Source organism: Melanostigma gelatinosum (genome assembly GCF_949748355.1).
Source record: "Melanostigma gelatinosum genome assembly, chromosome: 12".
NCBI classification, from domain to species: Eukaryota; Metazoa; Chordata; class Actinopteri; order Perciformes; family Zoarcidae; genus Melanostigma; species Melanostigma gelatinosum.
The window spans coordinates 8,341,355-8,365,499 of NC_136645.1; the positions used below are offsets into that span (position 1 = coordinate 8,341,355).

Consider the following 24,145-nt stretch of genomic DNA (forward strand, 5'->3'; position numbering starts at 1 on the left):
ACAAAACAAAAACAAATATGGTCATCTTCATCTCGGATCTAAAAAACCTTGATTGAAAGAAACACAGTCAAACACATCATCAGAATAAAGTACTGTTCCCACTACGACCGAGATTCGCTGATCAATGCAATAAATTAAACACGAGAACAATGGCAAAGTTCAAATGTCACCCTTGAAATGTAGGGGGGTCCTCTCGAGGAGGCGGAGATGTGCATATCGCATGCCTGTCTATTGTATCCCTCATAAATGAGGAATCTTCATCACTCTATTCTTCCATTCATCTATCCATTCATCCGTCCATGCTGCCACCTCGTCTTCAGTACATCCCGCTGGTCTGCAGGAACACTCTGCCCTCTGAAATCCAGAAAGAAATCCAGTCTAATAAAACACAATCACAATTCTATAAGTTATAATGAACAGACAGATTATTTAGGTGAGATCACAGTGACTGTAACGGTAGAAAATGCTACCAAGTCATACAATATTGAACATTGTCCCCTATAACCTTGCCCTAAGAGCATTAATAAAAGATTATTATGAAGTAAGGCTCAGTTGAAAGTCTTTTTCGGCCCCTGATCCCTGTTTTTGGCGATAAAACTTCCTGGCACAAAGGAACCACATCCTGCCCTGCTGTCTGACAGACAATTCCCCTTTAAATGATTTATTACTGGGTGTTAATTATGCAAATGATGTCCAAACAAACTCGTCACGAGGACAATTAAGACAGCCGTTAATTAGTGGCCAGGTCTCTTCTTGCTTCACTGACATTCAATTAAAAATTGGCTTTGAACAAGCACGCTGTCCAGTACGGCGGTCCTGGCACGGCGCGGAGCAGAGGTGGGCTGGAACCACGCACTCTTTTGATGAGGCCGGGCTAGAGATCACGGCCATTTCTTTCTCTGCCTATTCGAGACGTTACATGTGGGATTGTTTCATTAATGTATCCCTGTGAAGACAATAACGTTGGCAAAATAAATATATTAAACGCCCATCTCCATTAAAATGGTGGTCCCAGTGAACTGCCTCACGCCTCATTTCATTTTGTTCAACTTCTCAGGAGCGGTCTCCCTGTGAAATCTTCCAAAAAACCCTTCCAGTAGACTGCTCAGTTAGGCATCAGTGAGTAATAATGAAATCTGCTGCCCCAGCTCAGTTGATTGGAGCTAAATAAATCCCCAGCAGCAGGTATAACACAGTTTACTTCACAATTCTTACACTGAAAAGTCATTTTTAATTATCATTCAGCAACCACAAACTTGGTGCAGTGCCTTAATGTTGATACACTCACCTTCACAGTTAAATACATTACTTCATACTTTCTTTTAAGAACTCGACTCACACTTAAAAGATCACACAGTCGGCATCACACATCACACATTTCATGTGCAACAAATTCAAAACTCTGTAATTACGTTATTTCCTTTAAGTTGTCATTTGGTGACAGCAGTGACAGCAGCTTTTATCCTTCTAATAATTGCACAACTCCAACATTTTCCAATGAGAATAAGAAGCCGTTTCCACAGCTACACACTGAGGAAGCGGCATTTGTTTTCTGGACACCTGTACCTTGTACTGTTGCCTTGGTGTCCAGCCTGTTGTCGTCGTGATTGCTCCCATCCACGTCCCGGGTCACAGGCTCTGTGTGAGGAGGGGCTGCTGATGATTGATGGCCTGTAATTTGGTCATTCATTAACAAAGACACTTAATTGGAGGCAAATGAACAGTCAAGGCTATAGGTGGCATAGAAGACTTGGTGACATTTAACATGAAAATGAGAATCACGTCAGTTGCGAGAACTTTAAGCTCACAAAAAAAAAAGATAAGCCCCATAAGGAATTCATGATACCTCCCAAAACAGTGTGTGTGCCTGTGTACCTGTGTGTGTGTTGGCAGTGTGCAGCAGGGTGTGCTCTGCCTGATCGCGCAGTTTGACTTCCTCCTCCAAGGCCTCCTGTAGTCTCCTCTTACTCCGCTTCTCTTTCTTCAGGCGCTTCTGGATCAGAACTGAATAGAGAAGAAGAGGAGGAAGAAGAAAGGATGTCAAGTAAATGTGTTTTGCATATGAAGTTATTCAGATGCTTCAAATATTTTGTAAACGTGACTTCATTTGTATCCATTCATGCAGGAATTTGTTGTTAGTTAATGTGTTATATTTCTGCTTCCTGAGTGTCCTGGATCTTCACAACAGTATGTAAATAAGCCCAATATGCTACTGGCTCAGTTGACTTACACTGAAAGTACAGTATAGTTCACAGAGTTCACTCTGCAGAGTTTACTCTGCTGTTTCATGCCTACCTCTGTTTTTCTGCTCCATGCTCAGCTGCCTCTCCAGGGTCTCTCTCAGCTCCCTCTCTCGGACCAGCTCCATCTTCAGCTCTGTCCTCTCCATCTGGTCCTGCTTCTCCTGCGCCCGGGCGTTCTCTATGGCAACCCTCAGCAGACCCTGCTTGGAGACACAAAAGCCACACATCAACAGGTTACACACTGATCAGGAGCCAGGAGAGGCATCTGTCCTCTTCAAGCACTTCACAGAGACACCGTCTTTCTCCACCCAAAGTAAATATTTCCCTTTAACAAAGGCAAAGTGTGTTTTATAAATCGAAATAATTGAAAGTGAGCTGCAGTAAATATAAAAATGTATTTATAAAATCATGTAAACCACCTCACTGTAAAATGAAAAGATAAAAATTATTTGACTCATGCAATGTTGTGGTTTTACTCTGATGTATAATTCCTGGATTTCCTCAGGCAGGAAAAGAGAACAAGAAATACATTTGATTTGAACCTCATGCCAGTCAACAGTGATCTCTTAACTACACGCTATCAGGTCAGATGAGGTAGAACAACTTGTTTTCCCCCCTTTTCTTCCTGTGAAAACCCAGCCGGTGAGAGCTTTCATTGTGACTCTTCTATAACAAAGACATGTAAAATATGAGAAGCAGGTCAGCACACGCCCATCCCAATTACTGCACATCTTAAATGTCTGCCTCATCTGCTATTTACCATTTCAGGAAATCCCAAAGAGTGGCTCATCGCCCTTCCTATTCATCTCAGAGTATAATAATAATAAAGCCCCAGCAGAGCCTCACCTGGATGTTCGTGAGCAGGGTCTCTATGGAGGACAAGCCTTCCGGGAAGATGAAGGGAGTGTGGTGGAGACCTGCTGGGAGCTTCTGTCCTGCGGGGTAAGATACCCTCTCGCAGCCTGACGGGGGTTTCTGGTAGACTTGTCTATCACAGCTCTCCCTGGTTGTCTGAGCGGCCAAGGAGCTGTTATCTGGAGGGCAGAGAGACATTTTGATGTCTAGTTCGTTGAATGAGTTTAACACAAAAAGGCTTACAGTTTATTCTACTTTACTTTTGCAGACACATTATACATTGTTCTATGACAAGAGCAAATCCAACAAAGAATTGATCCTACGAACGAGCATTTGTTGCGAAGCCAAACGCTGATATAGCCGACTCCTCTGTGCCTCAGACCTCCCTTGTTGTCAAAAAAAAAAAAACTTTTAAAAACACACAGAGTCACATTGTTGCACCGGGTAACATATTCCTTCATTACCTCAAACATGGGCGGGGATATTTTGTTCTGAGTCGTTCCTAAGTACACATTTCTGCTGCTGGAAATGCTAATCTGCGACTGAAAGTAGTCCCCCCACAAATGCACAGTGTACTCCTCTTGGAGTAAGGTGTGCTCAAAACTACAGCGCCCAGCTGTTTTAAAAACCATGGCAGTTTAAGAAAAATGAAAGTGTATCTATGAGCTGCTTTTAAAGATGTATGACTTCAGCAGGAACAGAGGGGCTGTGGGATGAGCACCGCGGTAAGGAAGTCAGGAAGTATTGGGAGGTGGATGAACGCATTGTTTGGTCTTTCTTGGGTTTTGTTGACAAGAATACAAATATAGAATACCCCCAGTCTTTTTCTTACTTTCTTTTCTGAAATGAGGACAACTTCAAAATTAATATTTAGGGTAACGAAAATCATTAAAAAAAAAATCATCCTAAAAGTCGCCTGTTTTTACACCTTATTGTATTACTTACTAGTACTAAAACTGGATAGATGTCAAGGCAGCTGGGAATTTTGTAAAGACAATGATGGAAAGTGAAACGACGTCAAACTGTACTGTATGAATGGAATGCGGTAATATATAACATAAGTTCAAACAAAAAAATTCACCTGTTTTCTGTCTTTTTCTTGCACTTACAACTTAATATTTGAGGGATTTCACACTTTCTAAATGTTATATTACATTACATTCATTTGACAGTTGCTTTCATCCAAAGCAACATACAATCAGTGCAGTCAAGATGTCAGCATGAGATCGAGATCGATCTTTTTCTCCTTGAAAGTGTTATTTTGACGTGTGCTGTGTAAATAAAGTTTACATACGGTCTTCTCCTGTGCCACTGACTCATGTTCAAACCGACAAAATGATCATCGTTCCAGCAACAATATGTAATCAAGGGTGAATGCTAATTTCTATAAATACACAGATAGAATGTCTTGCAAACATATCAAGGCCAAGAGTAAATAGATGTTTACACTAATTACAGAAGCCCTGGTTTGTGGTTTTGAAAACGTGGTTACCCTTTATTAGATGGCACTCTGCCTATTGATAATGCATCACAGCTTGACGTCTCCCATGAAAACAGCTAAGAAGCTGCATTATGGATGACCATCTGTTAGTAAACCTGAGAACTGCGTGTTCCTGATTCCTGACAGTAGGGGAGATGAAGATTAGCCATCTTCTGCATTTTTCTTTTTTCCCCCCCCACATCAGGCAGTTTCTCACTTTCTGCGTTCACTGTCATCCGAGCCACTGAGGACGAAGACGTCCTGGGAGTCCGGCGCTTACTGGAGCAGAGACGAGTGTGAACGTGCGATGTGATATCTGGCACTTTTCTCTGTCTGTGACAAATGACAGTGTTTTCTCCACTTAGCTGACCACAGCATCTTCTGCTCCAAATCCACCCACCTCCCCTACACCGCCTCGGCCTCACGTCTTGGCAACTGTCACATTCAAGGTGTTTCACAGATGAGAAGCAATACCACCCCTCCTCCCTCCTCTTTCTCCCTCTTTCTCGCTAAAAGCATTGCTCTGTAGAGAAAGGTAATTAGCAGGTGCTGGCGAGCTCAGCGGAGGGCATCCAACTACACTCCCGTGGCTCACATACAGACACACACACACACATTCGTAGCCGCTGAAGTGCGCAGTCAGCAGCGTGGGCTCCCCAGGCTCCTTGGATGTGACTGATCCTTTATTGAGTTACTGTTTTACGCCTACTTTACCTCACACTCACACACACGTTTGGCATAAATACACACACACACACACACACACACACGGCTGCCAGCTCGTTTGATCATTTACCCATCTCCCTAACCAAGGTCACTGTCTGTTTTTCTCTTTTCTCCCAACTTCATCTCTCTTTTTCCCCTCTCTTATTCCTCTCCCATCCGTCCCCAGGGCTAATGAACTTCACCACGTGAAGACTGCCAGTCAGCGGAAGAGAACAGGAGGGAGGGAGGGAGGAAGAGAAGGCGAGAGACAGACAGAGAATAAAATTCTGCTGATGTTTGGTGCATGGGAGTGAGGTGTCAGGGATGGCCTCTGATCTTTGCTGCATGGATACGTTGTTCAAAGACTACTGAAACAGCACACACAGCCAAAACTGACTCACATACACACACGCGCACACACACACACACACTCTCAGAGATTATCATACAATGGATTGACAGAATGACAGCGCTGAAGTGCTCTTTGAAACTCTGTTCCATCCACGGTAAACCTATCCTGTGATGTTGTAGGTCGAACACAAAAGCCTGCAATCCAGCAAATGTACATGTGTTTCATTTGCATGCAGCAAAATCAATTAAAAATCAATTGCATCAATGCGATACGCGATGCATGGCATTCACGTTGTTGGTGCCGTCACTGCTTTGTCAATATGTTCACAGATACCTGACAGCATCTGAAACCTTACCTGGGAGGCCTTTGTGATTTTTAGATTCGATTACTGAATAATGTGATTCAGTATTAGAATACATTTACACAGGCGCGTGCACACACATACAAACTCAGTTTCTCTCCCTCTCTCGTTCTCTCGCTGTAGATTTCTGCTGACTGTTTGTCCTTGAGCAGTCCTCATTAAGCTAATGCAAACCTCCCTGACAGAGAGAACCAAACAACTGACGTTGCAGCGCCGTGGCAACGCGGGCCCTAACGACAGGGAGGCGGTCGTTATGCAGATGAGGTCCAGCTGAGAGCACGGGAGGCCGCCTGGCTCGTTAGGCCGCGGCCCGGCAAATGGCTCACTAATGTAACACTGCTTCCTGGTCTAATGGAGCCCTGTTTTGCAGAATTATTTGTCTTTGCTCTCCGCGGGAAGCCAGGGGGGCAACCGACAGAGAGGAGGAGTGGAGAGGTGGAGGAGGAGGAAAGAAGAGGTGAAACAGTGAATCCTGTTACCTGAGATATTTCTTTCTTTTTCAGACTGTTCGAAAACCCGTTCTCTTTTATTTAAATAGTGTTAAATAAACCATCACAAACGTGTTTAAACAAGCCTGAATGATGACATGGATGGATAGGATGGAAACCGTATTGACAGACTTTGTTCAAAAGCAATTGATTTGGCAGAGAAATAATCATTGCTCATTAATTGTCATTAAATGATTAATGACTGTAACAAGAAATTCTCAGGAAACAGCAGGAACCTGACCTTTGAAGTGGAAGCTGACATTGTTATTCAACAGATTTGAGTAACTAGTGCAGTGCTCGTTCAAAACAGATAGTTATTGCTGCTTGTAGCTTTCCAGTGAACCGCTCATCCAGACTACTTCACACCCGACGCGGCTAGAGTATACGCGTCACGTGGGTGCGCAAGCTCACGCGAACATCAACCTTGGATGTATGATAAGAAGTGGATGCTGGACCCCAAGATGTCGCCTATTTATTCCTCTGGTAATTGCCCGCTGGCCCCGCCCATGTTGACTTTACATTGTGAACCTAGATATAAAAACCTCTGTGGATCATAAATAACAGAAAGTCATGATTGGTCTTGTTTACAGTTCGAAGTGTCAGTTTACAGACGTCTCTTTTACAGCGGTGGCCAATGGGAAAAATGCTTTTAGGCCCGATTTTTTGCTGCAATACCACAAGTGTGGAGGGGCTCCATATCTAGTCCTTATCATACATCCATGATATTTAGATAGATAGATCGATAGACAGATAGATATAAACTTTATTCATCCCCAGGGGGAAATTCGTTAATTCGTATTTACGGAGTGCAAGTTGTAACCAGCATGCCTTTTGGCGGTGTCACAGTTAATAGGGGTCCCCTCTCAATACACCAAACAGTGTTTAATTACGCAATACTAGTACATATGTCCCGAAGATCTCCAGAGCTCACAATCGACACTGCACTTCCTTGAGTCCTCAGCAAAACACCCACCAAGTGTGAAGTCGATCGGATGAAGGGTTGACGAGAACATTGAATGCCAGACGTACAGAAAGAGACTCCTTCCATTTTTTTTAAAAGAGCAAAGTTCTGCTAAACCAGATCCAATACGGACTCAAGCTATACAAACATAACAGTGACTCTTACCTCTGTCAGCGTGGCTCCTCTTGTTCTCCTTGCTGTACTCCATGGAGGTCCCATCTGTCTCTCTGGCCACACCAGGAGAGTGCCCCAACACATTGTGCCTTGATGACAGGCCGTCATCATGTGGGTCTGAAACCAAAATGTAAAAAGTCAAAAAGGTCACAACTCAGAAATACCTCTCGGGTATCATTAAAGCTGGAGCATTCTTCACTGTACCACAGGTTAGTACGCACGTGTGGTTTCTGCAGAGCGCTCTGTGTGGGACGGTGAACTGGACACACTGCTGCTGTGATTGGACGACATCTGAGCTTCCTCCAATGAGGGAGAGGGGGACGGGCTGTCGAGCACACGCTCCTACCAAACAACAAGAAATATCGGCTTATAAAGTACAGAACAAACAATAAAAGAAACCACACAAAAATGTATATGTATTTATGCTTCCATTGAATGGCATTTTGAGGATGACTAATTTGATTAAAAATGAAGATGCTGAATTCTGGGTTGGATGATCTTAAGTGAATGCAAGAGAAAAGTTGTTAGATTGTTTAAGACAATACTTTATTTTGGTTACTCACAGTTAAAACTTCATAGGGATTGTGTATCTCTATCTACTGTCTTTTTCTCGATCTACAAGCATAATAGGATTTACCAAATTGGGGGAATTCCAATTTAGAGTCAAAAACAGACACGGAAATTAGTGCTACTCTGCTAAATTGCTGAAATTGTTTTTCTTCTCCAACATGACTGAATATAGCTACTCTCTCATAAAGTTATGATGGTTAACAAACTGAACTTTACCATCAAAACTGATGTTTTTCAATCACACTAAGTCCATTTAGTTTTAGCTAATGCCAGCTTTAACTTGATACAGCTCTCTAGCATTTGCTGACTGCAGTGCAACGCCAGGTTCTCGCAGAAATTACACATTTTTATTATGTCATCATAGTTTTTGTATGTTAAAACAGACGTGTCGAAAAATTGGTCCCAATTAGCAGTTTGGGCTTTCTAGGGCAGAATAGAGTTATCCACAAAATCACCTGTAGTCAAAACAAAACTTTATTCTTGTAAAAGCTTGGGAACATATATTGGTATTCTTTGGTGTTTACAGGAAAATTTGGTGCTCACTTCAATCAGCCTCTTAAATCATCTGTGGGACCGCCCAGTGGTTGAACAATGCACCGTTAAAATTACGACCGGAGACGGTACTTCCTGCTGCTGACGAGGACTTGGTGTAATGTCAGACTTTGTGAGGACTGACGCTGACAATCTGAAATATTTGGCAACATTTGTGATCCTTGCAAACCTCATTTAAATTATTCTTAAGAGTGAAAACACTCTTTTTAAGCAAAGTAGCCAACTTGGCTGAGAAGGTCAGAGTTTCTGTCTAATATCTCAAATATTTATGAATAGATATGGGATTGGCCGTAAGCCCAAGAACAACTGATTACATTATGGTAGTGATCCAGAACTTGGACCCACCACGAGACAATTGACGTTTTTTTAGCCGCAACCATAGAAACGTGATTCTTCACGTATACTGATCTGAAGATCTTGAATTCCAAGGGACAGAAAATACGTCTGTGTATGTTGAAAGCAAGTTATTTAATGTCGTGTAATCTTGTAACAACTATGTAAATAAAAGTCATGAGACAGTAAAACTCATGTCACGAGATTCCGAGTGTCACATGGACTCTGATGGTCAGATCCACCGCGCTGGCGGTCCTCTGGGTTTCACCTTAATGACGGAGGTGGGGGTCCTGGCGTGGGGCTTGGCGTGGAGACGCGCCGCGTTGGCCATGCTGGCCAGCGTGTTCAGTCGGTTCATCTGGCCCATTGCCATGGAAACGGAGGCCGGCGCCAGGCTGGCAGGAATCAGAGGATGTGACATCATCATGAAGGGCAACTGATCCAGAACTGATGTGGGGGGGGGGGGGAGAATAGAATAAAATAGAACAGAAAACAGAGTTATTGAAGGAGGAAGTGCACAGGAGATTACAGTAAGAGTCTCTTGGTTCTCATAGAAGGTCAGACCAGCAGCTCTGTTTAAAGGCCATCAAAGCTGCACTTTACATGCACCCAACATGAAACAGGTCTGCTCTCCCTCTTCCTTCATTGTTGCTTCAGTTGTATTTATCCATCACAATTTAAAAGGCTCAGCCCTGTGCCGTGTACTGAACTGACATCTTTTCAAACTGGACTCCAAAGTCATTCCTCTGTGAAGTCAATATTACCTGGATGACCGCTCTGCTTCTAAACCACGACGCGAAAATATGTGTGTGAGCGGTCTAGAGACGTGGAGTGTGGGAAAAGATAAGAGCAGGAGGAGAGAAGGGGCAAATGGGAGGGAGGTAGAAGAGGACATGACGGAGAGACACTTCCCCTGCTCATTACAACACAAAAGCACAAACACAGCCTCTCTGGAATTAAAGAAAAAGCATCTAACTTTTCTTTCTCGCCGTTCTTGACGATAACCTGACACATTTTCAGCGGCTCAAACCAAACTCTTTATTATCTTGGCCAATCTGTTGTTCGCACTCCTCTCGTTAACACAGGCATCCACTATCTTTAAAGAAAATCCTTCCTCTCAACAGCACCCTAGTGGGTTGTTGCAGTCCCTCTATTCATGAAACAAACAATCCTGTTTGGGGGGGGGAGAAAATGACATAAATATTTATCATTTAATAAAAGGAAAAACAAAAACAAAAGAAACACAGGGAGGAAGTGGAACAAAAGAAGCTGATGGCAGTCCTGGTGCTGGGCCAGCAATGCACGCTGGGTAATTATAAACACAAAGGAAAAAATCTTGGACTCTATTCCACACAATTGTCACAAATAATAGAACGAGTGCACGGAAACAAAAAAAAGCCTATCCAAAGAGGGGGGATGAAACAGAACAAATAATAGATGGAAAGCAGAGAAAGAGAGAAAAAAGAAGAGAGAAAGAAAAAGAAAAGGGCAAACTGAGAAAGAAAGAGTGAGGCGTTGACTTTACGAGTCGGGCTCGCCGGACATATGTGCAGTGCTTTGTGCATTTGGCAGATTAGTCTCTCACTTGCCCAGAGCAGAAACCAATCCAAACAAAAGATCTGTCTGAATGGAGCTAAATAACCAGATGCTCCGACAATAAACGAGCAGCCAACTCCAAATATTAAGCCCTGGTTCAGAACCCGGCGCTCCACTTCTGTAACCCCCCCCCCCCCCCCCCACCTCTATAATTTCATTTTCACTCTCCTTCTTCTTAACTCTCTTTTCCCCCCTCTCTTCACTTTCTCTGCCCTCCCATCACTCTCTCTTATGTTTCATTAAAAAACATCAAAAGTCAAAGTGCCTCTCTTATGTTTATCCAAACAAACCATTACTGTACACAAACAGTTACTGTAAATTTCCCAGAAGATCTTGTTAAATGCAGAAATGGCTGCTCCCCGCTCTTCCCCAGCCCATAAGGTGTCACACTCAGCATTTGTGAGTGTGTGCGTGTGTGTAATCTGAGATTGCCTTTGTAGTGGTTAAAGCCCTGGTAGGGGCCTATCCTTCCCATAAGGCCGTGGGTGGCGGTATGGAAAAAACACATCGTTCTTATGTGTGTATGTATGCCTACGCTGTATGTTTGTGTGTGTGTGTGTGTGTGTGTGTTTCCACTTGACTCTATCATTAACAGTGATTAGGCTTTACAGATTTATAATGGCTGGTGGTAACCATGCCACCTAACTGCGCACAGATGCCGGCAGTTGTAACGGAGTGTACGCAATGGTAAACAATGCTTAAGGCTGGGAGCGTTTCACAGACACGGAAAAAGATTTACTACACACGCAGTCAAAGCCAAACACATAAAGGTACTCGGCTCAAACATACAGTGATTTCACTTTTGCCTCAAAAACACAAGGACAGTTTCTGTCCTAAAGCCTTCGGTATGCGCCTCATGGTGAGTGTGTGTGTGTGTGTGTGTGTGTGTATGCGTCCCAGGTTGATAGTGTATTCCACACAGACCCCCATAAGCCCCGTCATCTGTCTAAACACACTGATGTCGCTTTAACCTGTCGATAACAGTGGGGGCGGTGCGGCCCGTGTGTGTGTGTGTGTGTGTGTGTGCGTGCGTGTGCGTCCGTTCCCCTATCGATTGTCCAGCATTTGTCGTTTGCATTCGGGATAGTGAATTAGAGAGAAGACTATTGATTTGGCTTCAGCCTCTCATCTTATTCATCTCTCTATCATCCGGGTGCGCTTGGTCTCGTCCACTGGCGCTCCACTTTTGCTGGCTGACTTTCCTTTACTGCGAAGCCAGGAATCGGTGCAAAGGAACAGTTTTTAATATCATATGACTCAATATTATACCGGCACAAGTAGCCAAAGGGATGAGGACACACTGCTTACTTCACTCTGAAATGCAAAGACTTGTCTTCCAGTAAAGCCTGATCTGATGTTACTCGATATGACAGACGAATGCCACGCTGAGCATGACTAACGGAGCTGGTGTGGGTCTATGCTCTCTTGATGTGATGACTAATGTGTGCTAATGATTTACCGGCAATATTTTGGGGGCTGCAGAGTGGATGACCAACTGTGTTTTCTCATCTCACTGAATCCCACAAGTATGCAAACAAATCCAAGCTGAAGGAGATATTCACCCTCTAACAATCTACTAAAAACTCCAAAAACCTGGTGATAAAAGAAATGCATCTCCTCATTTCTTGATGCTTTGGATTACCTGACCCAGATGTTTATTTTCTAACTTCATCTGAAGAACTGACTCATTGCTGCTGTTTTTTTGCGTTCACCGTCTCGCAAAGGAAACCGTACCGGTGAGGAGCGGTGATGTCACTTCCTGGTTTTAATCAGCTTGATTCAGCAGCTGCCCATAAACACAGCTGCTCAAGTCGTATTGACTTGGCATCACAGACGTGTACGGACAACAGAGCGACGTGTTATACGACCACAGCTAAATATGTCGGACCGACGCTTGTGTGTGTGTGTGTGTGTGTGAGAGGACGACACTCACTCAGTCCGTGGTTGTGGTCACCGTTCTCTCCGTTTGGCCCGCCATGTTGTTGGTTGCTGTGGTAACTGGCCATGGCCTCCAGCTTGATCTTCTTGGCCAGGGCAGACAGATCTGAGAGGGAGACAGATATATAGAGAGAGAGGAAGAAAAAGAAAGAAGAAGAAGAATCAATAAGCGGCAGATCAATGGCCCCCGGTGGAGGATTAGAGCAGTGGGAAGGCAGGAGGTTGTCATGGGAAGACAGAGGCCAGCCATTCATTGTGACTGCACCGCTGCACCGGCCATTTAGTCTGCCGGGGAATCAGCAGTGATAGGAACAAGCCAAGACATTCATCTCTCCCACACAGGGACATCACATCCCACAGCACACAGGGCAACACGAACCGGCGGCAGCAGCTCCACCTTTTAGCCAGAGAGCACTTCTTTTGTCAGTGCAAATTAAAAGCATTAGGGGAAAAAAAGCAAAGATACTTTTTAATAGGGGTTGTGCACTTTTGGATATTAAGAAATGGAGAGTGACAAAATGTGGCAGGAGGGCTGAGCCGCATTTTAATTTGTGTCTTGAACCCCAGAAGGTAGTTTGACCCACAGATCAACCTTTAAAAGTCCCTCTTATGCCACAGAAAATCAAATATCCCTCGCACTAATGCAGACAAACACGGGGAATTATTAAAGTTAGACAAACCACACAACTGTGCAAACACGACTTGAGGAAACGCAAACAAACCATAAGTCTTAATTTCCTGATCTTGGATACATCTGAACATTTGCAACAAACTGAGCTGCTGAGTGCTATGTCTTTGTTACACACGACGGGTTTTTCTGCTGTGAATAGTCTGTCCGTCTGAGACGCAGACAACCACAACAAATTGCTGCTTTTCTTCTCATCTTCTCTCTTTCTCGTTCCTGCCCTCTTCCCTGCTCTCCTCCCATCCCCTCTCCTTACTTTACCTTTTCAAATGTCAGCATCACAGCGGGACATAAGCCACCGTGTTGCGTGTGTGTGTGTGTGAGTGCATGAGGCGAGAGAAAGAGACTAAGGAGGATGACATCAAAGATTTTCCCTGCCTTTTACGCTCAAATGTCCTCCCGCTCTCTGTCTCTTTCTCCCCTCTCATGTGGCCAGCTCTAATCAGTAGCGCTGACATTGCTGCCGTGCCCTCTCCTTTGGTGGAAAAAGACTCTTTTCCCACTGAGAAAGATGCTCTTGAACACTCACGCATGCACAACACACACACACACACACACACTCTCAAGCACCTTTGAACAGTGAGAGGAAGCGGAGCTAACAGAAAATGGCTTCTTTTGAGGCAGGGAATGAAAAGATCAGGTTGCAGTGAAGAGCACAAAGCCAAGGGCAACTTTGAGAGCGGTGAGGTGCCGACAATTACTTTTCTCCCTTTCTCTGTGCTACACACACGCACTCACACACACACACACACACACACACGCACACACACACCCACTCAAGCACACTGTTTGTCACAAGAACAAGCAGCAGTATGGCCTTAAGCAGGCAGTTGACTAACTGTTCAAATATACAAAACAGACTCTGACATTACAAATAATAGATTTTCCTACATTCAATTATTTATGCTGGTCTTTTCACCTGCTCATACATTAAAAATAGTTTAATTATCCGACAACTTCATAATTGAAGAGACAATTAATGGGCTTGAGTGTCGTTTACGCGAGAATTATTTTTAGTCACAACCAAATTAAACATTTGAACTCCTGTTTTTGTGTTCAAACAGGACATTTTAAAGCAGAATAAAGGTCATTTCAAAGGCTTATATATCATGAATCTTGCTCGACTTTGTGTACTTATAATTCAAGAAATAAAAGGCCAACTTGCAAGTTATGAGTTGCTCCTCGAGTGTCAGCAGTGTGTATGCTAATCTGCCTCCCAGAACCCCGCCTCCTCACACTATTGATAATGGGTAAAAATGTATCATTTTGGGGATCTGCAGGAAAAGTAGAAAACCGCCAAATCCTGTGTCTGTCCTGCATAAGCAACCTGCTCTTTTCTCTAAACCGATGGCAGTAACTCAGCTGGCTGCCAGGTCGCTGCTTTCACTTTCCGACAGCTGAAAAGAGAACAGAATTTGAACTTTGCCAGCAGCTCCTCGGAGGGCTGGAGCAACAATGTGTCACTAATTCACTGTTTAAAGCAGCTCGTGGAGCCAAAAGAGGGATTCCCACTTTGACTTCTGTACAGTTCTGAAGAATTACAAACCTTGAGAAAAACGAAAAGGGGGATTGAGAGAGTCAGAGAGGCTTTTCTCCCTTTAATGGATCTTTGATACAGAATACACTGGCAAGTCAATTGACTTGTTTTGAGCCAAGTGACTTTTATCACCAAATAATATATGAACTGTTGTCTCCCAAATAGCAACGATATCAATTATGCATTTTATATTTAAAAAATGCATTCAATTAAATGCATGTATTTGAGTCAGACGAGCAAAACATTTGTTTTGTATTTTATCATTTATTCTTTCATTTATTCTGATCAATTATTTTTGATATTTACACATAAATCTTTGCACTGAAAGAACTGAACCTAACTACATGTGTCAGTCACTGCAATTTGTGTTTCAAACAAGGAACGTTTTTGTTAATATATCTACTTCGCCATTTTCCGTGTTCTCCGTGTTACGTTGTGATTTGGCGAGAAAAAAAGCTAAATTAAGACACAAATTATAGATTTTTAAAAAATGTATTTGTCCTCACTTTCGTGGAAAATATATTTTGGAACTACAATATGTCAAACGTGTCTATTTCAGATGCACAGTATATGGTGTCAGATATTACTACTCTCAACAGTGGTTGTTTAGTATGCGTGCCTGTGATATCGTTTCTACTGTACACATAGTGCACATAGGTATATGTCCGTAGTGAGGCCTGGGTGGTCACCTGCAGGAGGTATGATCCCAGCATGCATCAGACCGCTGTGGGACAGCATGTGGTGAGTCCCGCCCTCTGTCACACTCTGCAGCCTCTTGGGCGGTCGTCCCGGCCTCGAACTGCAGGCAGAAAACACAGGATAACATTAGTCATTCGGCACTTTAACACTTAATACTCCCTCCCTTTTTTCATGCTGCGACTGGGATGGGTGGGCTGGTTAGAGAAACTGCCCCTCAGTCTGTAAACCTCTGATCCTGCTGAAGTGTCAACAAGCAAAACACTGAAACCTGAGCGGTTGCAGGAAGGCTTCTGTACAGCAAAAATGACCTCCCTGTGGATACGAGCAAGCAAAAAAGGAGTTTCCCTATGGCATCAATAAAGCACCTCATTACGGTTCAGCTTACTCATTCATTTGTTTGCTTATTAAATGTGTCTGCTCGCCTCCTTCCCTCGCCATCCTTTCCTCATTCCCTTTTTTTCCCGCCATGTCACAAATTTCCTCGATAAAGGCTGCGACTACAAGCAGATTCACATGGTTTGATTGAGCCGGGCATGCTCAATCAATCCTGGAGGAGGTATGTGAAAAGCTGTCAGACATCACTTTGGCTCTGACTAAACGGTGTGAATGTCCTGACAGGGGAAATGACACGGGCCACATCAGGCTTAATGACAAGCAGCGCAGCTCATCTCCTTCCATAGCAACCTGACATTGGATAACACATGAGTGTGTGGGCGAGTATATGTGTCTGTGAAGTGTGTGTGTCTGATATTAAAAGACAGAGTCAGTGAAAGAGGGGGGAAGGAAGAGGGGAAAGAAAAACGCGTGACAGAGGACAAAAGAATCAACAACAATAAAGATGAAAAGGGAGATGGAGGGAAAGATGAGGAGATGTAAAGTGAGAGGAGAATAAACCTATAGAGGGAGAGTCCGAGAGTGAGAAAAGGTGGGGAAGTAGAGTAAAAAAAAAAAAAGGGGGAGAGATGGACTAGCAGCAGCTTCCTAGCGTGAGGTGTCTTTGAGCAGATTTTAATTAGAATCTAATCCAGCCGTCATTAAGGCCCCATAAACGAAGCTGTCAGTCAGGAGATTAATGGCACCTCATTTGCATATTGCATATAATTCATCAATTACCCGGCAGAAAGAACCAATCCCCTGTTGACACACCCACTGGCTGAGAAGGGGGGGGGGGGGGGGGACAAAAAGACAGAAGGAAAGATTGGGTAGTCACTAACTGTGGGAGAAAAACAGGTAGCTTGAGTGCGTGTGAGCGCACACCGGTGTGTGAGTGTGTGTGTGTGATATGTGTGTGTGAGAGCGCACTCCGGTGTGTGTGTGTGTATGTGGTTGTGTGTGATATGTGTGTGTCTGTGTGTGTGTGTGTATGAAGTGTTCAAAGGTTAATTTGATGAGCCGATGAGCTCCACAGTTCCTGCCCTCAGTTTTAATGAGTTGTTATTATTGTCTCTTATTATGGGCCCAGACTGACTGGGATGTGACAGCTGACATCAGATATCTCACACACACACACACACACGCACACACACCTACACACACACACACACACACACACACACACACACACATAGACAGTGAGAGGGACACACTCAGGTAAATGTACATATACACACACACACCCTGACAGACAGACAGCAGGAATGTGCAAGAAGGATGAAGTTGTGAGTGCATGTGTGTGTGTGTGTGTGTGTGTGTGTGTGTGTGTGTGTGTGTGTGTGTGTGTGTCTGTCTGTCTGTTAGTGTTGTTTTTTCGGAGGCGGGGGTGCATTGACATCACACACAATATTTTTTACAGTGCATATAGAGAGGCATACTGTGCTTAACAAAAGCAGGAAATGTATTTTTAGTTCTCAAGTTTAAAGGTAACGCAACATAGTTCCACTGCAACTGATGTTGGAACACCTTGAATGAACACACACACACAAACACACACACGCACACAAACACATGCACACAAATGCAGAGGCCAACACCGGTCAGGGGAAATAAAACACACAGAGACCACAAAGTCTGTGGTTGGTTTTTACAGCAGCCGCTTCCCTTTCCCTGACTACTGTTTATTTGCACACACTAATTAATGGCCTGTGTGTACTGTGTGCGTGTGTCGTGTTCTTGTTAGTGGGTGTGTGTATATGTTGCATTTTAGCAGGCAGAAAGAACTGGAACCTAATTTTGTGTTTAGTCTGCAAGTGCGTTGATACATCAAAGTGACCCGTAGAGGGAGGTCTATGTGTGTGTTGAGCATGCGTGTGTGTGTGTGTTTTGTGAGTGTGTGTGTGTGTGTGTGTGAGGTTGGAGAGCACCGGTTCCCTGAGGTAGGATTAATGAAAAAGCCTTTCATGGAAAAGTCATCAAGCTGTGGGGATGGAATGAGAGAGAGGAGGGGGGAGAGAGAAAACAGTTCATTGTGTGTGTGTATGTGTGTGTGTGTGTATAAGGTGTGTGAGTGTGTAGAGGAGGGGGTGTATGGCTTATGACCTCTTTGTCTCAAACTTTAATTAAAATCTCACCCAGACGTCCTCCCTCATGCCAATGCTCCGGCCACACACACAGACACACACACACACACACACACGCACACACACACACACACACACACACACACAAACACTCATTTAAAAAAAGAAAGGTACTCTGTACATTGAGTTCTGCCCTCCAAGCTTAGCTTTGCCTAGTGTGTACGTGTGCGTGTGTGTGTGTGTGTGTGTTACCTGAAACATGAAACGCCAAACATGGCAGCTGGAGCTTAGCACAGGTGGAACAGAAACAAAACATAACAAAGATGACAGATCTTTCTCTTCCCCGCTAACACACACACACACACACACACACACACACACAGACACTGTGTGGAAAAAGAAAATAATAAAAGCAGAGGAAGTGTTGCAGTCAAAACAGTGGAACAGCTACTGACTTGGAGGGACTGAGGTGCTGATAGGTAGCAGCTGTGTGTGTGTGTGTGTGTGTGTTTATGCGAGTGTGTGTGTCGGAGAACTAGCTCAAACAAGATTTTTGTTTGGAATATATTAGCGCCGGTTTACAGCTCCCATGCTCCCATCCTTTCAATCTGTGTTTATCACACGGGGTTTGTATTCGCCGTCACGGTCCGGTTTGATAAATCATATCGTTGTCGCCGTGCGCAGGAAGACTTATGCTGCTGGTCAGAGAACGCAGGGAAAGATTGATGTTGTGATCTTCCTCTCAAAATCGAGGGATGAAAAAAAAAAAAGCTTTATGCGGCATTGTTATTAGGAAAGCCTGTGTGATGATGTCATGAAAGAAGCAGGCAGGACAAAACAGACACACACACACACACAGGACGTTTGATCACGGCAAGAATCTGATCTCCTAAACTGATACCGCCTTGCATTCCTCTCCCACATTCCAGGGTCAAGACGATGTCAAGACTGTGTGTGTGTGTGTGTGTTCAAAAGTGTGTGTGCGCCTGTATGTACCCTATTAAAACCTGTCATAGTGGAAGACATGGAGGCCCGCTCTATCTCACCGTGCTCTTCTCTATAAAACATCAAAAGGGTGCGGAGGTTAAAGTTGAGATAATCACCCCACCCTAACACACACACACACACACACACACACACACACACACACACACACACACCATCCTCCCCTTCATCCTAACGCTGCTGACTTTGACAGTGAGTTATGGCGTGGCGGTGGGGCTCGGCTTTGAGGAGTCCACCTTCCCACACATACACACAACGCGGGGCTCGCCACAGAGAAACACAAAGATCAAGCTTTTGTTGCACTCCGCAGGCCACTTTGTCTCATTTATCATTAATTGTTTGATTTAACGAAGTCGTTTTTTTTTTGTTCTTTGTTTGCCCAAAGTTTATTCTATTGCCGCTTCATAAATGTCTGTAGTTGCTGCAAAGAACGCAGTTGTGAACTCATTTTTTGTAACATATCCCTTAAAGGGTTACTCAACCTAAATTATAATAGAGCATAATTTCCCTTTTACCTCCCGTGGTATCCAGACTTTGAGGTGCAGAGTTTTCTGCTTCCACCCCGATACAATAGAGGTGAGCGCTATTTTGTGTGTGGTGCTCATGCCATTAGAAAAAAAAACACCGTTTTTATGGGGACTTTTTCTGCAGACGGAGGTCGAAAGAGAAATTAAGCCATCTGAAAACCATTATCTGTAACATCAAGTAACAAGGACATCGTTTCTGGAAAGGCACTTGTTATACCGTCATCAACAAAATTCCATTCACCGACTAAAATATAGTCAAAGAAAATCAAAACTATCTGCATGGTAGACATCAAGTAGCAAATGATAAAATACATTTGTGTTTTGTTGTAATTTAGGTGAACTTATTGTCGTAGCATTGCTTAGAAAACACATATCTTGTGCTACCTTTCCGGTCTTTGTGTGTAAACGATGTTGACACGCACAAATGCAGAAACCATGTGTTGTTATTAGAACCTGCTTTGTTAAAAAGTCACAAGAGATCTTGTTACCTCGCCACACTATACAACTTTCATGTTGAGGGTTGGCATTTGGATACTCCACACAAAGTTTACAAACGGTATATATGTACAATATATGCGCACACACACACACACACACACACACAGTTTGACCTGAGCGAGCTGTTTGATGCTGTGTTCCTAACAGAGACTGAAACTGTTCCTTTGTGAGGGAGAAAGAAAAGGACGGAGGATCAGGTTGCCTCCTACACGCCATGTTCTCTCTGTGGAACGAATGTCATTTAGCAGCAAAAGCCAGCAAACACACAGGCGTGACCGTGTGAGTTTGTGTGTTAGGAGATGACAGAGTGTGTTTGTGTGCCACCTATGCATGAATTATAACTAGGCTTTGATTGAGGGTGAAGTCTGCCCTTCTTCATGGTTTGATGAGTCAGTGGTCAGGGTGTGTGTGTGTGTGTGTGTGTGTGTGTGTGTGTGTGTACAGCAGGAGTAAAGAGTGAGACAAAGAGGCGATGGAAAGACAGTGATAACCAAAGGACATTTTCATAATTTCTGTTTTGCTTATTCTTAAAAAAAGAGCCAATGAATTGAACAAACAGCCAATAAGAATAAACAGGAGGAATCCATGTACAGCGTTCTGTTAGTCATGTTAAACTATCAGACAAGGCTGTTATTTCCCCTCCAGCCTGTCTGACTGTGCTGGACTGGAAAATAATAAGTGATGGCTGTCTTAATCAGTAACAAAACCCTCGCTGAGCCCTGACGCTGTCAGAAAGCCGTAACATCGTGTTCTTGGAGATGAACTGGCCTTCCCCGCTTTCACGATAACCATCCAAAGTCCCACGTTTTAGTTTTTTTTTTTTTACCTGCTCCTGTATGTTGCTCCATCCACACCAGGGATTACTTAGAAACTTCTACTTCGGAGGGCCGATGCTAATGGCCACCGCAGCACATTTGAAGCCCTCAGACAAAGAATCACGGAAGTCGTTTGAAGATTTCAGTCGAGTGATGTCTTCAGATCTCATTAACTAAAGGCTGTTTGAGTGTTGTGTGGATAATTAGAGACGGCGGAGGCCGTGTATTTTCAGCGGTTGTATAACAACGTTCCCATTAACACCTGACATAGAAGAAATCCCAAAGCAGCCTGAAGATGCATCTGGATTGTGTCGTGGTTGGAGGGCCTCAGACGCTTAAGCGCAGGTGCTAATCCGTGCACATGGAGCCGGGAGCTGATTCTCAATAACGGTGTGTTTATTTTTAATGCGTTTCTGGGTTTTTCTCAACAAGTCAAAGCTTGCATCAAAGCGTAAAGTTAAAAGTAGAGCCATAACAAAGCACCTGAATTATTTGACCTACACCCAAGAAACACAACAGAATAAGTCGGCAATACATTGCAGAATCAGGGTGGTTTTTGGTGTCTATCTGCACACATCTTGGCACATCCTCTTTCTGTATTTAATGGCAGGTGTAAATTGGATCATCCATGCTCCAAGGAGCAGGGATTAACTATCAAATAATATAAATTCCCCTAACTAAGGCTAATCCACCCTCAACTGGATTCAAAGCCATGCTGTTATGAGCATGTGGTCTGCACAACAGCAGACTGAGGCACCAGGAAACCACAAATCCCAGCCAAATGATGGCCCCTTTTATCCAAACATCTCTGTGGCCCATTGGATTGATGACCCATGTAGTTGGTCACCATTGGAGTTCTGCAAAACAGCTAATTTACATAATCACATCATAAATACCGAGAATTCATTTAATCATCTCCTCTGTTCTGATGCTCAGGGCTAAAGAGTGTAGATATGATAAGACAGCGAGTTATTAAGGAGGGGGAGAGGGGAGGAGAGAGAGAGAGCAAAGGGATCAGTGAGTGAGTGAGTGAGCTTGTCCTGATTTAAGCTGCCGCTTGGGGCCAAATGAAAATTAATTAATTTCTGTGAAGAATCAATTTCTCAGAATGACAGTGTCAGATTCAATGTGTGCATGTGTCTATGCGTGTGTGTGTCAGTGAGAGACAGTATCTGTGTGTCAGAGAGAGCGAGAGATCATAGTGTTTGATAACATGACAAACTTTTAAAGATTCGTTTTATTAGGATTACTAAAATGAATTATCGTCGACAACATCGCAGCTTTTATCGTCTGTCAAAATGGTAAATAGTGACAGGCCCAGCAGTGAGGAAGTAAATATACAACCGCCGATACAAATTAAAGAAATCATATTTTAAGATAAATGAACTCATGGAATATTCCTCGTCCCTGTGTACTGACGCTTACACGTTTAACTGTGGCTTGTAGAAGACTCTATTCGTTTTTAATTGAGAGGAATATCATGCAGGTATCAGAGTAAAGTTACAGCCAAGTCCTGGAATATTACAGAAATATTAGGATAAAGGCCTACCCCATAAAGTTGTTGCAAACTTATCATTAACTATATTACTATCTAACGATCTAACAAACCTTGAGACTCAACTATTTACGGATGAGGATCAAGCCATCACCTTGGTTTAGGGCCTCAATACTATGGTCATTAGGTATACTATACCTAATGACCTTCACTAAAGATAAATATTCCACTCACAATTTGCAGTATTTCGATTTTTGTGATGAATCCTGGAAGTTTTTGTCATGACCTGCAGACTGATGTCAGACAGTTTAAAGATGGGTGGAAGTCCCTAAAATGATATTTGTCCCCTCCTTTAAAATATACCTGCTTTAGATAACCCCACCTGCTGCACCCATCCTCAAACATCAGTCGGGTAACCCTACATCAGCCCCATCACGACCGGGTCGCACTGTCCCCCCCCCTCTCTCCTGTCCCCAGCACGCGCGCCTCACCTTGCGGTGGTACAGTCGTTGTAGAGCGTCTCGAAGTCCTGCCTGGAGATGAGTTTGCACCGGTTCACCCCGGGCTGGATGGCCCCGAGCCCCCGCAGCACCCGGACCTGCTCCACGTTGCACACCACCGGGGCAATGTCCAGTCGTTTGAGCTTGGTGTAGACGGTGTGGAGCCCGCCGACCAGGTGCTTGAGAAACACGTCGAAAGCCTGGGGCAGGCAGATGAGCTCCGTGTCTTTCACCGTGAACGAGGCCAGATTGGCACCTTTCACCTCCATCAGTTTGCACTCGTTGTTCTGCGGCGTGCTCTCCACGGGCGACGGGGTGGCGTACACCGGCTTAGCGCAGCCGGACACCGGGGCTCCGCCGGTTTTCAACGGGGTCCCGTTCGCCAGCAAGAGGTCCGCCCTGAACTGGTGAAGAAGCGTCGGGTGCGCGACCGGAGGAGCCGGGGAGGAAGCGGCGGAGGTGGCCGCAGGTGACGGGGAGTTGGTGGCCGGAGAGACGGAACTCGGCGACGGGTGGTGCCCGAGTGTAGCGGCGGGGAGCAGAGCCGGAGCAGCCGGAGTGGCCATGGTAGTCATGTCCGAGGATTTAAACAAAAGTAAACTTCAAACTGTTTTAAGAAAGTAACTTTCGCCGGACAAATGCGGTTTCCTTTTGCGAAGGAGAGGGAGCTGCGCATTGAGTGCGCCGAGGAGGAGAAGAGGGGGGGGGGGGGGGGATACAAGAAGAGGAGAGGAGTAGAGACAGGGTCCGTGTGTGGGGGAAAAAACAGATCACATAGTTGAATGAGAAAGAGAGGAGGCTTGTCTCCGAGCTGGAGATGCTACTGTCACATTATCATAAAGAGGTGGAGCCTGGGTTTGTTCTTAGAGAGTGAGAGACACATTACCAGAGAGGGAGAGAGAGGAGAGGGAGAGCGCAAAGATTAGCCTACATAAACTTTGGATAAGCCTATTTATGAACGCCTAACGACACTTTAATATTAATGCTTCTGATGGCACTCAATCCGTCTTCTTTCAAAGCATGTTTAAACCTTCATGGCATCAGCTTCCCACAACATCGTTTGTGACTCATAGTTGTATATTTGTAGCCTATTATCTCTGAAAAAAGCACTTCTTGATTACTGTAGTTATTTGTCTTGAGATCAAATATTCTCCATGTTTAACTGCTATATGAGAGACTTGTTACATCTGATTATAGCAGAGGAATAAAATACAAACAGAAACTTGAGAAGAGTCTTGAATAAAGACTTATAAAAACTACATTTAAATCACATCAGTTATACAGAAGTGGTATATAAACTCTGAGGTGTTTACTGTGTGA

The 24,145-nt window shown here is 44.1% G+C and overlaps 1 protein-coding gene across 3 annotated transcripts; it reads right to left on the minus strand.

The window, feature by feature from the left end:
• dachc (dachshund c) lies at window positions 1-23,414 on the minus strand. 3 transcript variants are annotated; one of them, XM_079280985.1, is made up of 11 exons: window positions 22,817-23,414; window positions 15,520-15,629; window positions 12,604-12,714; window positions 9,343-9,521; window positions 7,841-7,961; window positions 7,611-7,736; window positions 3,090-3,277; window positions 2,296-2,443; window positions 1,876-2,004; window positions 1,567-1,671; window positions 1-378 (listed from the first exon to the last, which is right to left on the minus strand). In XM_079280985.1, the coding sequence occupies exons 1-11, from the start codon at window positions 23,398-23,400 to the stop codon at window positions 317-319; spliced, it is 1,863 nt and encodes a 620-aa protein (XP_079137111.1). In that variant the 5' UTR covers window positions 23,401-23,414; the 3' UTR covers window positions 1-316. The 3 variants fall into 3 exon arrangements, with proteins under 3 accessions (XP_079137111.1, XP_079137112.1, XP_079137110.1); XM_079280986.1 differs by having other exon boundaries at window positions 1-354; window positions 2,296-2,446; XM_079280984.1 differs by having other exon boundaries at window positions 2,296-2,446.
• Window positions 23,415-24,145: the final 731 nt, after the last annotated feature.